The following is a 19,658-nucleotide window of genomic DNA, read 5'->3' on the forward strand; positions in this document are numbered from 1 at the left end:
TTTATTCCTTCTCTTTCTCTCAATCTATCTATTTATCAATCTATCAATCTTTTTCTTTCTCTATCTATCTATGTCTCTCTCTTTTTTTCCTATTTATTTATATTTCCTCTTCTTAAATTTTAAAGAAATCCTTCTTTCTCTTTCTCTTTCTCTCTCGACTTTTCTTTAACTATAAATGAAACATTTATCTGACAATTAAAAAAAAATATATATAATATAATTTAAAATACATAAACAATATATTTGCAATAGTACATATATATATATATATATATATATATATATATATATATATATATATATATATATATGTACTATTGCAAATATATTGTTTATGTATTTTAAATTATATTATATATATTTTTTTTTAATTGTCAGATAAATGAATGCACTCGGGTGACGTTTCCGAACGCAGCCCATGTATGCAATGTATACATGGATTTCTAACCTAAGATGATCGATAATGTGGAATTCAAAATGTTAGTAATTACCATTCGATAATCAATCGGTAATTACCAATAATTTTTAATTACAAAATAGTGGCGCTGCTTTTTTGTCGGAGTTCGTCGTTCGCTCGGGGATCCCCTTAAGGGGATCCTAGTCGGATCCTAAAGTTAGTTCTGTCGGTACGGCAGAACCAACTTTATTATTTTGGGATATCTTTTTATTGACTATACAGATCAATAAATCCTTTTCCACGATTAAAGTACTTATAAAAACGGACCGCGTTAGCTATAATTCCATATATAAATCATATAAAAATCAAAAATTACAGTTTTGTTATCGGCTTCTTTCATGTCAGCTCGTAACAATACTTATTTAATAAAAATAGTTCTGCAGTTTATCTGTGCATAAAATATAGTATACGCGATAGGGTTAACATGAAGAAATATTAGTAAACAATAAAAAGTGAGATTGCAAGTCTAATAAAAAAGTTATATATTAAAAACATTTTCACGCATATGTGTGCATACGTGCATATGTTGGATATGTGTGGTGCTAACCTATCGTGTGTATATGTGTATACGTGTATATGTTTGGATATGTGTGGTGCTAACCTATCGGAGTTCGACCATCCGATTAGGATCCCCTTAAGGGGATCCTAAAGCTACGGCCGAACTCCGACGGGTTTGCGCCCTCATCTGAGAGGAACTAAAATTGTCGATAATTGTCGATAATTTTAGTTCTGTCATTACCGACAGCGTTATGCATAAAAATAACCACAAAAGAGTAAATAAAAATTATGTTCAGTATGTTGAAAAGACATCATATATTTCTACTGTTCTATCGCTTCGCACGCGTATCAAAGAGTATCGGAGCGCATAGAAAACAGTATATCATATGTGTGTCTGCCTTCATCATATGTTGAACACAATTCATGTCCCTCACAGCACCGAACATTGCAGTAAGATTATAGGGAGGTTACAACCTTACATATTTAATAATCAATGTTACTGGTATATACCACTAACCTTACAATATAATCTTACGTTATAATATTATCGGAAGATTAATGGAACTTTATTTCAATATTTCAGTAATCTTACACGCAATTATGAAAATGAGATAATTGCGTGAAGATTACTGAAATATTGAAACAAGATTTCATTAATCTTTTGACAATATTATAATGTAAGATTATATTGTAAGGTTAGTAGTATATACTAACAACCTTACAATATAATCTTACGTTATAATATTATCGGAAGATTAATGGAACCTTATTACAATATTTCAGTAATCTTACACGCAATTATAAAAATGAGATGATTGCACGTAAGATTACTGAAATATTGAAACAAGATTTCATTAATCTTCTGACAATATTATAATGTAAGATTATATTGTAAGGTTGTTGGTATATACTACTAACCTTACAATATAATCTTACATTATAATGTTGTCGGAAGATTAATAGAACTTTATTTCAATATTTCAGTAATCTTCACGCAATTATCTCATTTTTCGGGTATACTAAAAATACGTAATATAAAACTATAAAATATCTTTTAAAATATTAATTAAATTTGATGTTTGGACATTTTCATATTTTCAAAATTATTTATTTATTAAAAAATTTAATTAAATTTAATTATAAAAATAATATATCATAAAATATTTTATTATAATATATTATAAAATAAGTATTTCTTTGTATTATTTATGTTTGATAAATTTTCAATATTTTATAAGTGTCATATTTATAATTATTTTATATTTATTTGCAAAAATATTTATTTTGTTTTAACTTTGTTATTCAAATTGCGCGCCAATTATAGCCACTGAACTACTTTCCTTTCTTTCTAATGTGACGATTTTGTTATAATCGGACAAAACCACGTTTTGAGAAAAAGAATACTTCGTATTTTGTGCATTATTTTGAGTGTGTGCATCGGTTCAACTCATCTGTGCATCTCTTCAATCATCATACTAAAAACTGGGTAATAAATAAAAATTGTATAAATATTTAACTATATAGATTTATGTATATTAGGAGGTTAAGTTAAGTTAGATTATCGTGCTTTCGGTATCTATAATAGCAATATAATATTTATTATAATTATTTATTTATTATAAATAGTTTATTTTATTATAAATATTTATAATGAATAGAATACATAAATATAAAATATATTCTAAGGGTCATCTTAGGCGTTTAGCTAAAATTGAGGCAGATTCGTATTCTTTTAGTAGAAGTTTATTATTACAGGCACAAACTTTGCCTTGCCATAGTTCAATGAATACAGATATAGAATGTAATAAAGAAAATACTGCAAATATGAGAAATATAGATGATGAAGTTACTTTTATATCACCAAATGAAGACAATGTAAATGACAACATATCGCAATCAAATTTAATTGAACATTTACATGAGTCCTTAGAAGCAATAAGCACAGATAATAATTTTTATTCTGAAACTATGAGTGATGAGTCTTTAAATAAAAATAAAAATTTCAAACAATCTGTAGCTGCATGGGCAATAAAATATGGAATCACACACTCTGCGCTGACACCACTGTTAGAAATTTTAAATTCTTATACAAATACAAAATTTCCAAAGGACTCTAGAACTCTTTTACAAACTCCTAGAAATATTACTGAGGTTATTGAAATGGGCAATGGTCAATATTGTCACTTTGATATTAAAAGTATTGTGGAAAAAATGATAATGGATATAAGAAAAAGTGGTAAAAAAATTTCTGTACTGGATTTATTAATAAATATTGATGGCATGACTATATCTCGGTCTTCAAACGGTTGTTTTTGGCCTATTCTTGTATCGGAAAATCTGTATGGTAAAGTATATATTGCAGGATTGTATTATGGATATACAAAACCAAAAGATCCCAATGAATTTTTAAAAAGATTTGTATCAGATATAAAGCCATTAATAATAACAGGAATTAGTGTCAATGAAATAACAGTCAAAGTAAATTTAAGTGCATTGATTTGCGATACACCAGCAAAATCATTTGTTCTTTCAGTAAAAAGTCATACAGGGTTCTCTAGCTGTACAAAATGTATCATAAGAGGTGAATGGCATGGACGTGTATGTTTTCCTGGAATAAATAAAAATAGCTTCCGTACTGATTCAAAACTGGCAGATAATAAATACATGGGAGAATATCAGCAAGGAGAATGTATATTAAAGGAAATAAACAATTTTGGATTAGTTTCTTGTGTGCCACTTGATTATATGCATTTAGTATGTTTAGGGGTGATGCGAAAATTAATAAGTAATTATGGTTGAACATGTATTTCCAAAAAGAATAGCTAATACCTTCTGTGAACGAGTTTCTCGATTACTCAAAAATATAAGATCAACAGTTCCATTAGAATTTAATAGAAGACCTAGATCTCTGAAAGATTATAAACAGTGGAAAGCTACAGAATTTAGAACTTTTCTTTTATATTTAGGGCCTATTGTTTTAAAAGATATATTAGACAGAGACATGTATAACAATTTTTTAACGCTTCATATTGCTATTTGAATATTATGTAATCAAACTTTTTGTAAGGAAAATTATTATTTAGATTATGCTGAAAATTTATTGAAACACTTTGTTGATTCTTTTGCAAAATTATATGATAAAGCACATGTATCTCACAATATACATAATTTATTACATCTTGTTGCAGATGTAAGAAAATTTGGAATATTAGATAACTTTAGTTGCTTTAGGTTTGAAAATTATATGTCAACAATTAAAAAACTATTGAGAAAAGGAGACAAACCATTACAACAAATTTCAAAAAGATTTGGTGAAATTGAAAATATAAATGAAACATTTAAAGAAAAGACTCTGAATTATGAAATAAGAGGTTTTGAATTATATTTAGATAATAAACATTTTGATGGCCCTTTAGAAAACAATATTAAGAATATTAAAAGTCAATATAAAATGTTGTGTAATTTATTATATACAATCCGCTGTAATAAAAGAAATAATTGCTGCATATTAGAAAATGGAGAGTACATAGAAATAGAAAATATTATTTAGTGTGAAGATAAAACTATATTTGTGATTGGGAAAAAACTATTAAATGTAAAAGTTTTATATGATGTACCTATTCAGTCTTCACTTTTACAAATAAATATTGTAAATGAAAATTATGAAAATCAAACTTTAAATGCATGGGACATAAATTATGTAGCAGCAAAAGCTTGGAAAATTCCGTATGGCGATCAGTTTGTTATATGCCCCTTAATACATACATTTAAAAATAATTTATCTAATAATAATAGATAATATAACTATAATAGTTATAGTATAAATAAGAGTGCTACCGGAAACACGAGCGAAATTTTCAAATCGAGAATCCTCGCCATACAGAGAAGGTTTTCGATTGGATAGTCTTGCTCGCATTTCTGATAACGCTCTTATCCGCGCTTTACTTGTAAATATAAAAATTATAAATATATTTTATAAATATATATAAGTTATAAATATAAATGAATTATAAAATCAGCATAGTTTAAGTATGTATATATACGAGTATAGAGTTCGAAGAATAGTTATAATTATTATTTATATAGTCCCGTTTGTTTATTTCTAAAAAATGAAATTTTTAGTTTATTTTGATCTTCTATATTAACGTGTGATTCTATCTTCACAAAACTTATCTACTTTAAACAGAAATGGCCACCTCGAAAATCTACTTTGTCGTAGAATTTAATGATGGCCTGGCAATAGTACCTTCATGTTGGTTAAACGAGAGTGAAATGAAATGTGCTTATCCCACTTTTCGGGATCCAACAAAAATAAAAAAGGCTGTTGCATCACAATTATCTCCTGAAGATAACTCAAACTGGAAAAAATATGATGTTTTAAAAATCTTCTATAGAACAAGTTAGATTTATTTTTCAAAAATTCGATTATGTACATTATTTATAAATATGTCGATTTTAAATATCCTTTTTATGTCTATCTATATTTTCAGATTTATATGAAAAAGCAAAAGAGAAGCTACTTATTGCTGAAAATATGTCAGATTTGACGGCTGACGAAAGCACAGAAAATGATGAAAACAGAAGATGCGTCAAAGAAAAAAAATCAAGACATATGCGAGCTAAAAAAATTTATTCTTCGTCAGAGGAATGTGAATTTGATTCTGACGTTAGTGAGAAAACAACCAAATTATCACCCTTTCCTAAACTTACAAAAAAATCTTGTGTCACGAACAATAAAAAGATTTCTGCAAGTCAATTAGCTTCACCGCCATCAACACATATAGAACGCTCAAAATCTGAGTGCCAAATGAGTTCTGCTAAACATAATAAAAGTTTAAATAAAGAAGCGACAATAAATAATAGATACACAACAGAACGGAGATATTGTGACAATCTATCAGATGAAAATGGCAACTCGAAAACGATTGAAAAAGATAAAAATATCACGTGTACCGGAAGCAAAAACTTATTAATAACTGCAGAAAATGGTTAATATTTTTAAAAATTTTTTGAGAATATTTATGTATATTCAAAATTATTAGTTTATTACATCAGTATTTATTATATATAATAAGAGATAATAAGTAAGTGCGCACGAATCTTTTATTACCATAACAAAAGAATTACAACACAGCGATCAAAAAAGCACTTTAGTTATTTTGCATTTTTAATTCATTTAATTTTTTAATGTTTTTAATTATTTTTATTTTTAGAATTTCAAAAAGAGGTTATAAGAAAATTACAATTGTTGCTTAACAAAATGACTGCTCTAGAAAATAGAATGATATTGCTAGAAACATCAAACATTATGCGGCATAGGGAGGAAGAAACAGTCGACAATACTATATTATATGAGGAGTATGATCTTCCATTACAAAATATGCAAGCATTAGAACGATTAGAACAGCTATTAAAAACTAGCTCATTTGCAGATAAAATGGTTAATATGTAGTTTTATATATAACATATTCATATATATATATATATATATATATATATATATATATATATTCATATATATACATATTCATATATATTTACATTCATATAAATACATATTCATATATATTCATATTCATATAAATACATATTCATATATATTCATATTCATATATATTCATATTCATATATATTCATATTCATATATATTCATATTCATATATATTCATATTCATATATACTGGGTGTCTGACGTAAGGTGTCACACCGAAAATATACAAGTAGATCTCGTTAAACTGAGTCGAAAAGTCCTATACCATTTTGCAAACAACCACGTAAAATTTCGAGATATTAATTAAAAAAGATCGACCAACGAGCGCGCGAATTACGTCGGGACGGCCCGCTAAGCGGTGTACCGTGCCGTATCGCTATAGGCAACACGCGCCTAGCATGTAGCGGGCCGCCCCGACGTAATTCGCGCGCTCGTTGGTCGATCTTTTTTAATTAATATCTCGAAATTTTACGTGGTTGTTTGCAAAATGGTATAGGACTTTTCGACTCAGTTTAACGAGATCTACTTGTATATTTTCGGTGTGACACCTTACGTCAGACACCCTGTATACATATATATATATATCCATATATATATAAATATATATGAATATGTATATATATGAATATGTATTTATATGAATATGAATATATATGAATATGTATTTATATGAATATGTATTTATATGAATGTAAATATATATGAATATGTACATACGTTTCTTATATTTAAGTTTGTTATATTTATATTATTGACACGCCCTACCTATTAGCTTGTTAAAAATGTAAGTATAATAAAATGAAATAGCGTTTAGACTCCATTTCAGTTTCATATAAAGAAATATAATAATTTACTAATTATTTTTATATTCTCACTTACGAAGTATCATCTTTATTGCAAGTATTAATTATAGACTTTTAGATGGTATTGTATTGGTACATTCCAGGACGTCTTGGAAAATACCGAAACATATAAAATGTCCTGGAATCTACCAATACATTGCATGTATATACATACATACATATATACATAAAATGTATATACATTTATGACATACGTACATAATGTCCTAAAAAGTGCCAGTAGCCTAAAATGGTATAATCCGGAACGTCCTAGAAAATACCACAGCATAAAAATGTCCTGGCATGTACCAATAATTTACATTTATATATGTACATTCATTATGTACGTACATAGCGTCCTGAAACATGCCAATAGCTCAAAATGGTACATTTCGGGACGTCCTGGAATCTACTGTTTTACATAAAATTTTTCCCGGACGGTCCTAGAATGTACCAAAAGTCCTCAAATCTGCCGCAGGACATAAAAAAACGTCCCGGAACATGCCGCCTGACATACATATACATATTCATATATATACATATTCATATATATTCATATTCATATATAATTCATATTCATATATATCTATATTCATATATATACATATTCATATATATACATATTCATATATATATGTACATACATAATACGTACACAAACCTAAAATCATATACATATATATATATATAGGTTTAATTAACAATATATATATATATATATATATAATTTTAGTTGATAATATTTCATATTTTAAATTAATAACGAATTTCTTCTTTTCTCTGTCTTGTCTCTAGGTAAACACGTTGAAACAAGTGGGTGGAGTGAATTTGTCCAATATAATCCCAATATAATCCCAAATATGTCAAAAAAGTTACTAAGCGACCATTTTGCACAGACTTTCAGTTATTTAGGACAACGAAACAAGAAAAATTTTAGTGCTCTAAAATTATGCTCAATTGTGAAGAGTGAGTATTACATGAAACTCAAACAATCGATTCTGCCATATTTAAAACAACAAAACATAGACGAGACTATCCTTATTCACAAATTGTTCTTAAAATATTTGAGTTTATAGAATAGAGTATTTCTAGTACCAAATTTGATGCTTTCAATAATGAAGTTATATTTATTTTCATATTAACATAATAAAAATTTTCCATAAAAATATTTGTAAAAATATTATATCAATATAAAATTATTCAGGAAATATATATGTTAGTACATATTTATATAGAGTTACTAATTCACACACATACAATGCATAGTTTACACAAAAAAGTTAAATAAAAATCTCAAAAATAAGTTTAGATAGTAATACATAGTAGTATAAAAAAATTTACTTATATGAAACACTTTATAAATATACATATATAATTAATGCATGAAAAATCTTAATATATTTGTTCAGGAAATATGTATACATATAACATTTGACATTATTATATGTTAATATATGACAATTTGTTGGATAAAATCCTTATATATGGTGACTTTTTAATATTCAACATATCTTTATATAACTGTATACATATAAACTCCAAATTAGAATTCTATTAAAGCCTGCTTGAAATTAATCGAAAAAATAATTTTATTATCCATTTCGTTGAAACTTAGTTTGCAAAAAGTTTTTTTTTCACTCGCTTTTTTTCTTGCAAACTACTGATAATATATATCTTGATATTTTCGTTTTTATATAAATATAACGTTTTATTTAAGAATTATTGTAGGAAAATATTTATATAAGTAAATATTTATTTTTCATACATATATTTTAGTATCATTATAGTAATATCGATTTTTTTCCTATTTATAGGAGTGATACGAATTCATAAACCGGAATCAAGTGATACACAGATTGCTGAGTCAATATCGAGTTGGTTAATACACGCTAAGTGGCGAGTGCAAAGAGCAGAGTATGTATATATATATATATATGTGTGTAGATACATGTATATGTCACTTATGAAAAATTTGTAATTAATAATTTCAAGTTGTACTTTATAAAGACCACAACCATATGGTCGATAAAGTAAAAACTTAGAAAAATTCATTGGCTAGTGTGGTCGATTAATTTAACTACCCTGTTGATTATTTTACTAGCGATATAAAAATAAAAAACATATGTATATGTATATTCATTAATAATAATAAGAATTTTATTTGTTATATTAATATTACAATATTATAGTTAATCATATATACAAATATTATACAAATACATATATACAAATTGTTAACGTTCAATCAAAAAATTATATTCTGAATTTATCGTTATAATTTCGTTTCATACTCAGTATCAAATTAAGCATCGCGAGATAATAGCATATTAAATGTTTTCGACCAATCGAGCGAAATTGAGTACACAAAGACGTGTCAATGTTGTGAGACTCGTCATTGTTCTCACTTTATTGTCTGATCGCTGTATTATAACTCGTAAGCCGAATCTTCGAAAAACACGAGTCGGGCACTATCGGATTATCCGAGCCCTCTAGATCTCTCCAAGATATATATAGGAGATCGATTTACGGCCCGAACAGAAATCTAATTTGCGGCTAGAGAGCTTCAGTAAGCATATTCGTGCGTCACAAAATTATAAAGACTTATAATCTGAGTGTATCGAACGCGCTATTTGAAATTCGACAATTAAATATCTCTAGATCTCTATTTCCATTAATTCTTTCGATTTCTTTATTATCCTCTCAAATTCATCTGCCGATATCAATCGCTCTGCCTATCTTTTCCCGCAACTCCTTTCCTTCTCGATCGAGCTCTCCTCATTTTCGCTGCAAACGATCCGGTAAAAAATAACTTCCGCCACCTCGCGCTCTCTCTGAGCGAAACCGGTGCATCTCAAGCAACGCGTAATAAAGACTAAACCTAATTACGTGCACATAATATTGGTCCTTCGAGCCGGATCGAGGTGCGATACCGCAAGGATATCATCGAAGTGACGTGCCATCAACGTAACGCTCGATGTCAAAGATGAGCGAATTCTTGATAAAGCAACAATCGTTGCTTCATTCGATCTCTCGAGCACTGAAGACCTTCGAGGAAATCGGAAAGGACAACTATACCGGCCCAAAGATCCGATCCCGAATATCTGTGCTGAAGGAGACGTGGTCTCAATGCATCGAGATGCACGCCACCCTACAAAAGGTCTTCCCCGAAGACAAGCGGGAGGCCATTGACTATTTTAAGAATAGTCAATTCGACAAACACGAGGATGTCTACTTGAAGACTTTGGACTTCATGGCCGAGTGCCTCGAGACCACCGAGCCGAAAGCGACCTCCACCCAGTCTTCCAATCAGGCGCATTCAAACGGTATTTCCGCATTTTCACTATCGCATTTGCCGCCGATAAAAATACCTCCGTTTTCGGCCAATTACGACGAGTGGGAAACGTTTCGCGATAGATTTAAGTCGCTTATTATCGAGAATCAAGATTTGTCAGCGTTCGCGCGTATGCACTTTTTGTCGTCAAGTCTAACCGGTCGCGCGCTTGATTCCATCAAAAATATTCAGATCACCGCAGATAATTTCGACATTGCCTGGAAAGCTCTTGTCTCGCGTTTCGAAAACAAGCGTCGACTAATCGAAGTTCATGTTGCCGCCTTATGTAATTTACCAAATGTCTCACGCGAATCCGCAGTCGACTTAAATGAAATGCACGATAAAGCCAATAGGTCGATCGCCTCTTTGAAGAATTTAGGGCGCTCGTCAGAAGAGATTTTGAGCGATATTTTAGTTTACGCCATCTCGCAGAAACTCGACAATGCTACACGGAAAGCGTGGAAATTGAAGTGCGGCGACGATTCTTCAATACCTAAATACGATGATCTCGATCGCTTTCTTGCGTCACGCGCACGCGCTCTCGAAGAGTTGAATCCCTCCAATGCGATTAATGTCACGCGAGCGCAAAGGGTTACAAGCGCAACCGCATCCGTTTCTATAACGTGTCCACTCTGTAAGGCGTCTCATTTTATAAATAAATGTCCTAAGTTCCTAAAGAAAAGTCCGAATCAACGGTTAGAATCAATAAAACAAGCGAACCGTTGCGTAAACTGCTTGAGCGCCAAGCACCCAGTTAGTTCTTGTCCGAGCAAATATTCGTGCCGAACGTGCCAACAAAAGCATCATTCGATGTTGCACATCGACTCTGCTTCGTCATCTAGCGACAAGACGACAACCACTGCGAATTCGCTGTCAAACGCGACGGTTCCTACAGCCGTCACCGTTTTATGTTCTACATCAAAATTCATATCTCGACCTTCCGTCTTGCTAGCGACGGCTCGCGTTACAGTAGGATCGCCGGAAGGTCGAACTGCGGGAGTAAGAGCATTGCTCGATCAGGGTTCAGAGATGACATTGATATCCGCGAGACTTGCGCAAAATTTAAAGTTACGACGCCTCCGGATGCCTATCTCAATTTCTGCCGTCGGATGCGTAAATGCCGGAGTATCTCGTTATGCCGCAGTAATTCAAATTTCGCCGTTTAACGAGTCTCGTCCCGTGTTAACAACGACGGCGTCAATTCTTAAATCGCTCACCAGCTATTCTCCGTCGCGTACGGCAACTTCAATCAGCTTGAATTGTTATTCCGATTTAACGTTAGCAGATCCGGACCTTTTCAGCTCCGACCCTGTTGATATAATCATAGGCGCCGATTTATATTGCGAACTGCTGCTCGATGGCATTCGCCGAGGCGGTAGCGGTCAGCCTACCGCTCAAAATACCATTCTCGGATGGATCCTCTCTGGTCCTACGGCGATTCCGAACTCTCCGCGTCGCTTAATTACGGTGCAACACTGCGCAAGCTCGTTATCTCTCGATCGCGAACTTCGCCAGTTTTGGGAATTAGAAGAAATCCCAAGACAGACTCTACTCACGCCTGAAGAGCAGCAATGCGAAGAGCATTTTGTCGCGACGCATTCGCGCTGCGCGGACGGGCGATATGTGGTTCGAATTCCCTTTAAAAGAATTCCTCCAATCGAAATCGGCGAATCACATGCGATTGCTCAACGATCCATGCATCAATTACATCGTCGATTAAAACTAAACTCCGCTTTGAAAGCCGAATATGCAGCATTTTTGGCCGAATACGAGCGACTCGGCCATATGCGAAAAGTTACAACCCGTCCGGCATCCGCGCAATGCGTTTACATCCCTCATCATCCTGTAATCCGCGACAGTAGCATCACGACTCATTTACGAGTTGTTTTTAACGCATCTTGTTCAACAACGAATTCGACGTCACTAAATGATCACATGTTAATCGGACCGAAATTACAAGCAGACTTAGCATCCGTAATCCTTCGCTGGCGACAATTCAGATATGTGTATGGGATGTATTCCGCGGATATTACTAAAATGTATCGTCAAATACTCGTCGATAATCGAGATATTGATTACCAGCGTATATTATGGTCCGAAAATGACACTGAAAATTTACAAGCGTATCAATTATTGACTGTTACGTACGGCACTGCGTCCGCGCCGTTTCTAGCATTGCGCGTGCTCCGGCAACTTATTAACGACGACGGTGACACGCTTCCTTTAGCTGCTCAAGTATTGCAAAATAACATCTACGTTGACGATGTTCTCTTCGGCGCTGACGATATTCCTCTTCTACGTCAAATTCGCGATCAAGTTTGCGAGTTGCTCGGTCGCGGAAAATTCGAGTTACGAAAATGGTCAAGCAATGCGGTAAAACTTCTCGAAGACCTCGCCGTTGAAAATCACGGATTAGCATGCACGAAAGTCCTACAAACGGATGAACAGCTTAAAATTTTAGGTATTAATTGGAATCCGTCCCTCGATGTGTTTCAATTTAGCACCGCGCTTCCTAACGTTCGACCGAACACTAAAAGATCAATCCTCTCAACCGTTGCGAAAATATTTGACCCCCTCGGTTGGAGCACTCCCGTTACTGTAGTCGCTAAAATCTTTCTGCAACAACTATGGTTGCAAAAATTGGAATGGGACGATATCCTTCCATCTAATTTAAACAAACAGTGGGAATCGATCCAGTCAACATTAGCGGGTCTAAATAACTTAAAGATAGATCGATGGATACGGCAAGGTTCCGACACATTGTATTGTGAACTTCACGGCTTTTCCGACGCCTCCACAACTGCTTACGCGGCCGCGGTATATATCAGACTCGTATCAATTTCCGGGCAAATCACATCTATGCTGCTCGCCAGCAAATCCAAGGTCGCACCTGTAAAATCTATAAGCATTCCACGGCTGGAATTAGCTGCCGCCGTCTTATTGACTCAACTAATCGAATTTGTGCGTACGTCCCTGCATGCAAATACCATTCCGTGCCATTGCTGGACGGATTCGACTGTCGTGCTCGCGTGGATCCGCGACCATCCTTCGAGATGGAAAACATTCGTGTCAAACAGGGTGTCGGAAATTCAATCTCTACTTCCATCCGCTACCTGGCGAAAAGTATCTACGGAGGAAAATCCGGCCGACTGCGCGTCCAGAGGGCTCACCGGAAGTCAACTTTCGACTCACCATCTATGGTGGACCGGCCCCTCGTGGTTACGACTATCGGAATCTGATTGGCCTCCGCAAGCCGACACGCGCTCTACTGATCTATTAGGCGAGGAAAGATTTCGCGTAATTGCGCATCTCACGCAATCCCGAGAGCCATGGGATCTCGCTTCACGATATTCATCCTGGCCGAAACTCGTCCGCGTAACCGCATATCTCTTTAAATTTATAAATCAACTTCGTTCCGCTAAGGCTCACGCCGTATTAGCCAACACTTCGTCAGCGCTCACAATCGACGATTGCAACATCGCGCGAAATTTTTGGCTTAAACGTATTCAAGAAGAAACTTTTTCGCAAGAACGAACTGCGCTTCTACAGCACAAGCCCCTGTCAACAAAAAGCGCGCTCGTATCTCTCAATCCGTATATCGGCGAGGATCAATTAATTCGCGTTGGCGGGCGGTTACACAACGCGCCAATTCCCATGCATGTCAAGCATCCGGTCATCCTACCGTCGCACCCATTAGTTATCCTGATCGTTCGCCAAGCACATTTACGCTCCCTTCACGCAGGCACCCAACTTACGCTTGCTACACTACGTCGCGACTATTGGATATTGCGAGCGCGTTCTCTAATAAGATCCGTTATTCATAAGTGCGTGATTTGTACTCGCGAGAAAGCAGCAACGGCTACTCAATTGATGGGTCAATTACTGCAAATCAGAGTAACTCCCCCCGCGCGCGCATTCTTACACTGCGGGGTGGATTACGCGGGACCCATGCTTATCAGATCAATGCCCGGTCGCGGCAGAATAACGCGGAAAGCTTACATAGCCGTATTTATCTGCATGGCGATCCGCGCGATCCATCTTGAAGTTGTGGACGGTTACTCAACCGCCGCGTTCTTAGGCGCCTATTCGAGATTTTGCGCTCGAAGAGGAATGCCAGAGTCTATGTATTCTGACAACGGTACGACATTTATCGGAGCCGATCGCGAGCTAACCACCGCATTTCGAACCGCATCACGCGATCCTTCGTTCCTCAATCTCGCAGCATCTCAAGGAGTAGCGTGGCACTTCATTCCTCCTGCCGCCCCTCATTTCGGCGGTCTCTGGGAGGCCGGAGTGCGGAGCGTCAAACACCATCTCCGCCGTGTCATAGGCGCTCACACTCTGACCTTCGAAGAATTTACCACGCTCCTATGTAACATCGAAGCGTGTCTTAATTCAAGGCCGTTAGCGCCACTAAATGATGCGCTGGATGATTATGAGCCGATTACACCCGGTCACTTTTTAATAGGGTCCCCTCTAACCGCCATTCCCGAGCCGTCTTTACTTAACATTAAAGAAAATCGTCTGTCGAGATGGCAATTGGTAAAACAATTTACAGAGCGATTTTGGAAATTATGGCAGAACGACTACATCAATACGCTTCAACAACGCGTCAAATGGCGAAAGAAAGCCTCTCGTCCGATTAAAGTCGGACAATTAGTTCTAATAAAAAATCCGCTACTTCCGCCAAGCAAATGGGATCTGGCTCGCGTAACACAATGTCACGAAGGTCCTGACGGATTAGTCCGCGTTGCGACCATAAAAACCGCGTTATCCGAGTATCGACGTCCGATCGTTAAATTATGTCCTTTACCAATCGACATAGAACAAACTGAATCGATGAATTAAGTGAAAAATCGTTTCCATTAAAAAAAAAAAAAAATGTAATTAACATATCCGTCGCCTCAAAACAAACGCTCTTTTCTTTCATTGCAATATTTTGTGTTGCAGGTCTTTAGTATCACTATTTCGAAACGATGTTTCGAGGCGGGCGGTATGTTAACGTTCAATCAAAATTATATTCTGAATTTATCGTTATAATTTCGTTTCATACTCAGTATCAAATTAAGCATCGCGAGATAATAGCATATTAAATGTTTTCGACCAATCGAGCGAAATTGAGTACACAAAGACGTGTCAATGTTGTGAGACTCGTCATTGTTCTCACTTTATTGTCTGATCGCTGTATTATAACTCGTAAGCCGAATCTTCGAAAAACACGAGTCGGGCACTATCGGATTATCCGAGCCCTCTAGATCTCTCCAAGATATATATAGGAGATCGATTTACGGCCCGAACAGAAATCTAATTTGCGGCTAGAGAGCTTCAGTAAGCATATTCGTGCGTCACAAAATTATAAAGACTTATAATCTGAGTGTATCGAACGCGCTATTTGAAATTCGACAATTAAATATCTCTAGATCTCTATTTCCATTAATTCTTTCGATTTCTTTATTATCCTCTCAAATTCATCTGCCGATATCAATCGCTCTGCCTATCTTTTCCCGCAACTCCTTTCCTTCTCGATCGAGCTCTCCTCATTTTCGCTGCAAACGATCCGGTAAAAAATAACTTCCGCCACCTCGCGCTCTCTCTGAGCGAAACCGGTGCATCTCAAGCAACGTGTAATAAAGACTAAACCTAATTACGTGCACACAAATAATATACAAATATTAAAAATTATAATAATTAATAAAAATAATAAAAATAGTATATTAAGAATTATAATTAATAAAAAAGAAAAAATACAATACACATATAACGCTTTTTATAATTACTCTAAAAAAATATATCACAGATAAATTTGTTTGAAAAATACACACATTAATTGGAGAAATTTTTATAGAGCAAAAGCGAAAAAGCAACAGGAGCGTGAAGCAATCGACGAAGCAGAGAATGCGAACTGATGATGGAAAGATGCAATATATAATTCATATTAAGTCATATTAAAACTCATATTTAGTTTATTTTATATATATTGTAAAAGTTATATATAGTTTATATTATACTGTTAAGTTTATTATCCGCAGTAGCGTTATTTCCGGGTGCATTTTTTTCAATTTTCAATTTTCTAATTGGCTGGTTCTAAAAGTAAGAATCACGTTCGATTGCTACTTGAGCTGTTGAGTCTGTTGAACGCGGCCAATAACTATTATTTTATTTCGTTCTAATTTTTATTTAAATTTTTATTTAATTTTTTAGTTTTAATTTTTCTTTAATTTTTCTTTAAAAATATAATGCAATTTTTTATATGTTTGTGCAAGGGGACTCAAAAAATTTTTGCGGAAGCATCCCAGTCAAATAAATTGTTACGCTACTGCGTTATTATTATATAAAAATCATTTATAATAACATATATATATAATGTTATATTAAAATAATATATAATATATAATTATATAATGATATATATATATATATATAAAATATATATATTAATAATGTAATAATTATATATATGTATATATTTATATATATTACATAATAAATAATATAAAACATATATATACAATTTTATAATTTTAAATGAATCTCTCATATATCCTAATAAGGTTACAATAATCTTAAATTGTAAGATTCCACAAAGATTAATAAATATGCCATTAACCTCCCAATAACATGTGCATGTTCGTCCAATCTCATTCCCTTAACATCCCAGAAACCTTATAGGACATGTTGTATTAATATTCATATTACATGCTAAGAATCTTTTAATTTGTAATATTAAAAGGTTCTTAGTATATTATATGAATGTTAATACAACATGCCCTGTAAGATTTCTGGGATGTTAAGGGAATGAGATTGGACGAACATGCATATGTTATTAGGAGGTTAATGGCACATTTATTAATCTCTGTGGAATCTTACAATCTTACAATTTAAGATTATTGCAACCTTATTAAAATGTTGATGTGCTGTGAGGGGTGCGAGCATATTGCGTTTATAAATTTCTACTACATATGTATAAATATTTATTTATACGACCAAAAATATACATACTTATAATGTTTATAGAAATAATACATTGTTATTACATCATCGTCATTATATTGATTGAAAAAAACGAACTATTAGATAGATTGTAATTGAGTAGAAAGTTACATTATAATATTCAGTTATATATGTATTATGCACATACATCTGTATACGTCATATATATTTCTTATATTTATACATACATGTATGCATACATACATACATAATACATATATATATATATATACAAGGTATTTTATTTGATACAGTGTTATCATAAAAATAAAACATTTTCTGGAAAAATGTTAATATAAAAATTGTATTATATTATAAGATTTCGAAAGAAGATAATGAAAATTGCTCTTGCGTAGCGTTTTTCAATTATATTTAGACTTAGTTTTTTTAGTGGAACTATTTTTATTATATAAATCGAACTCTCGCAACATTCAACATAAAAAGTAATAGGATGGCTAAAAAATGAAAACTTTACGAAATATTTTAAAATTGATTTAATTTTATATAAACTATGAAATATCTCATAAAATATTCATTTTTCGATAATTTCATCTCAATACTTATGGTATAAAGAAAACATGGTATAAAGAATACAATGGTATGAAGAAAACAAACAGTTATTTTCAAAGAAAAATATGTAGCTGCTATTATACTTTTTTTAACAACTATGTGTTTTTTTGCACTAATTTATTTCTCTCATTATTTTGTGCATAAGTAGATGTAAGATTATCGAAAAAAATGAATATTTTATAAGATATATTTCATAATTTATAAAATTATATCAAAATTATAAAATATCTCGTAAAGTTTCTATTTTTTAGCCATTTTATAACTATTTATGTTGAATATTGCGAGGATTCGATTTATATAATAAAGGTAGGTTCATAAAAAGAACTAGATTGACCTCTAAATATCTTTGAAAAACACCGAACAAAACGATATTGTCCCCCTTCGAAACCTTTTACAACTTTTATATAGAACATTTTTCCTGAAAATGTTTTATTTATTATTTTTCTGATAAAATTTATTTTTCTGATAATCCACTGTATCAAATAAAATACGTATATATATATAGACGTATTATTTATGTTTGCATACGTGTATATAAATATAAGAAATGTATATGACGCATGCAGATATGTGTGCATAATACCTACATATTCTCGATATTATAATGTAGCTTTATATAAGTTACAATCTAATTAAGTTTATTTTTTCCAATCGATATAATCGAAAAATAAAAATGTATTATTTCAAAATTATGTGTGTGTATGTACACACACAGAATATAATACATTATATGTATATTATATATATACATATAAGTAGTGATACTAGGCGGGTTCTAACTCAGGGGCAATGAGGGGGGGTGAGGGGCGAGGGGAACCCAGGGCGCGGGGGGATGACGTCACGCGGGGAGGGGGAATGACGTCACGCGGGGAGGGGGAATGACGTCACGCCAGGAGGGGGAATGACGTCACGCGGGTAGGGGGAGGCGTCCGCGGGGTGGGGGAAGCGTCCGCGATTTTGGTACCGGGTCCGCGAGGGGTCCGCGGGGAGGGGGAGGCGTCCGCGAGGTTAGGGTCCGCGAGGGGGCCGCGGGGAGGGGGAAGCGTCTGCAATTTTAGGGTCCGCGAGGGGTCCGCGGGGAGGGGGAGGCGTCCGCGAGGTTAGGGTCCGCGAGGGGTCCGCGGGGAGGGGAGCGTCCGCGATTTAGGTGACGGGTCTGCGAGGGGTCGCGAGAGAGATGACGCAAGCGAGGCGTATATGCAAGAGCGAGAGAGATAGTGCGAGATGGTTAGGTAGCGAGATGATGCGGCGATTGAGAGCGCGAGGTGCACGCGAGAGAGATATCACAAGAGCGAGAGAGAGATGTTGCGAGACGATGCGGCGATGGAGAGCGCAAGAGCTGATGCAGCGAAGGAGAACGCAAAGAGAGAGGCGTTCGTAAGAGAGAATTTTTTAAATATTTTTTTATATTTTTTTTAAATTAATATTTTTAGGATGAGGAAGGGGAGAGGACCTATCCTAAAATAAATACATTTTTTT

The 19,658-nt window shown here is 33.8% G+C and overlaps 1 protein-coding gene, 1 long non-coding RNA gene and 1 pseudogene across 2 annotated transcripts; all 3 read left to right on the forward strand.

Annotated features, from left to right (window-relative positions):
• Positions 1 to 2,350: 2,350 nt before the first annotated feature.
• LOC145940644 (uncharacterized) lies at positions 2,351 to 6,399 on the forward strand. Its single transcript, XM_083046019.1, has 4 exons — positions 2,351 to 2,441; positions 5,142 to 5,354; positions 5,446 to 5,621; positions 6,169 to 6,399. Exons 2-4 carry the CDS (start codon positions 5,144 to 5,146, stop codon positions 6,187 to 6,189), a joined length of 408 nt encoding a protein of 135 aa, XP_082902145.1. The 5' UTR covers positions 2,351 to 2,441; positions 5,142 to 5,143; the 3' UTR covers positions 6,190 to 6,399.
• LOC145940247 (uncharacterized) lies at positions 3,747 to 4,505 on the forward strand (annotated as a pseudogene).
• Positions 6,400 to 8,153: 1,754 nt separating the features above from the next.
• LOC145940745 (uncharacterized) lies at positions 8,154 to 16,760 on the forward strand. Its single transcript, XR_014426070.1, has 3 exons — positions 8,154 to 8,254; positions 9,103 to 9,202; positions 16,465 to 16,760. It is a non-coding gene; the product is annotated as an uncharacterized LOC145940745 (long non-coding RNA).
• Positions 16,761 to 19,658: the final 2,898 nt, after the last annotated feature.

The sequence above is a fragment of the Prenolepis imparis genome, unplaced genomic scaffold (assembly GCF_030444845.1).
Source record: "Prenolepis imparis isolate NDT839.2.m4 unplaced genomic scaffold, iyPreImpa1.0 SCAF_9, whole genome shotgun sequence".
NCBI lineage: Eukaryota > Metazoa > Arthropoda > Insecta > Hymenoptera > Formicidae > Prenolepis > Prenolepis imparis.

Excerpts from the sequence above, each read along its gene's own strand:
- LOC145940644 (XM_083046019.1), top strand. The coding sequence starts at position 5,144 with ATGGCCACCTCGAAAATCTACTTTGTCGTAGAATTTAATGATGGCCTG. Across the intron at positions 5,355-5,445 it reads AAAAATCTTCTATAGAACAA|ATTTATATGAAAAAGCAAAA; the intron begins GTTAGATTTATT and ends CTATATTTTCAG. Across the intron at positions 5,622-6,168 it reads AATGTGAATTTGATTCTGAC|AATTTCAAAAAGAGGTTATA; the intron begins GTTAGTGAGAAA and ends TTTTATTTTTAG.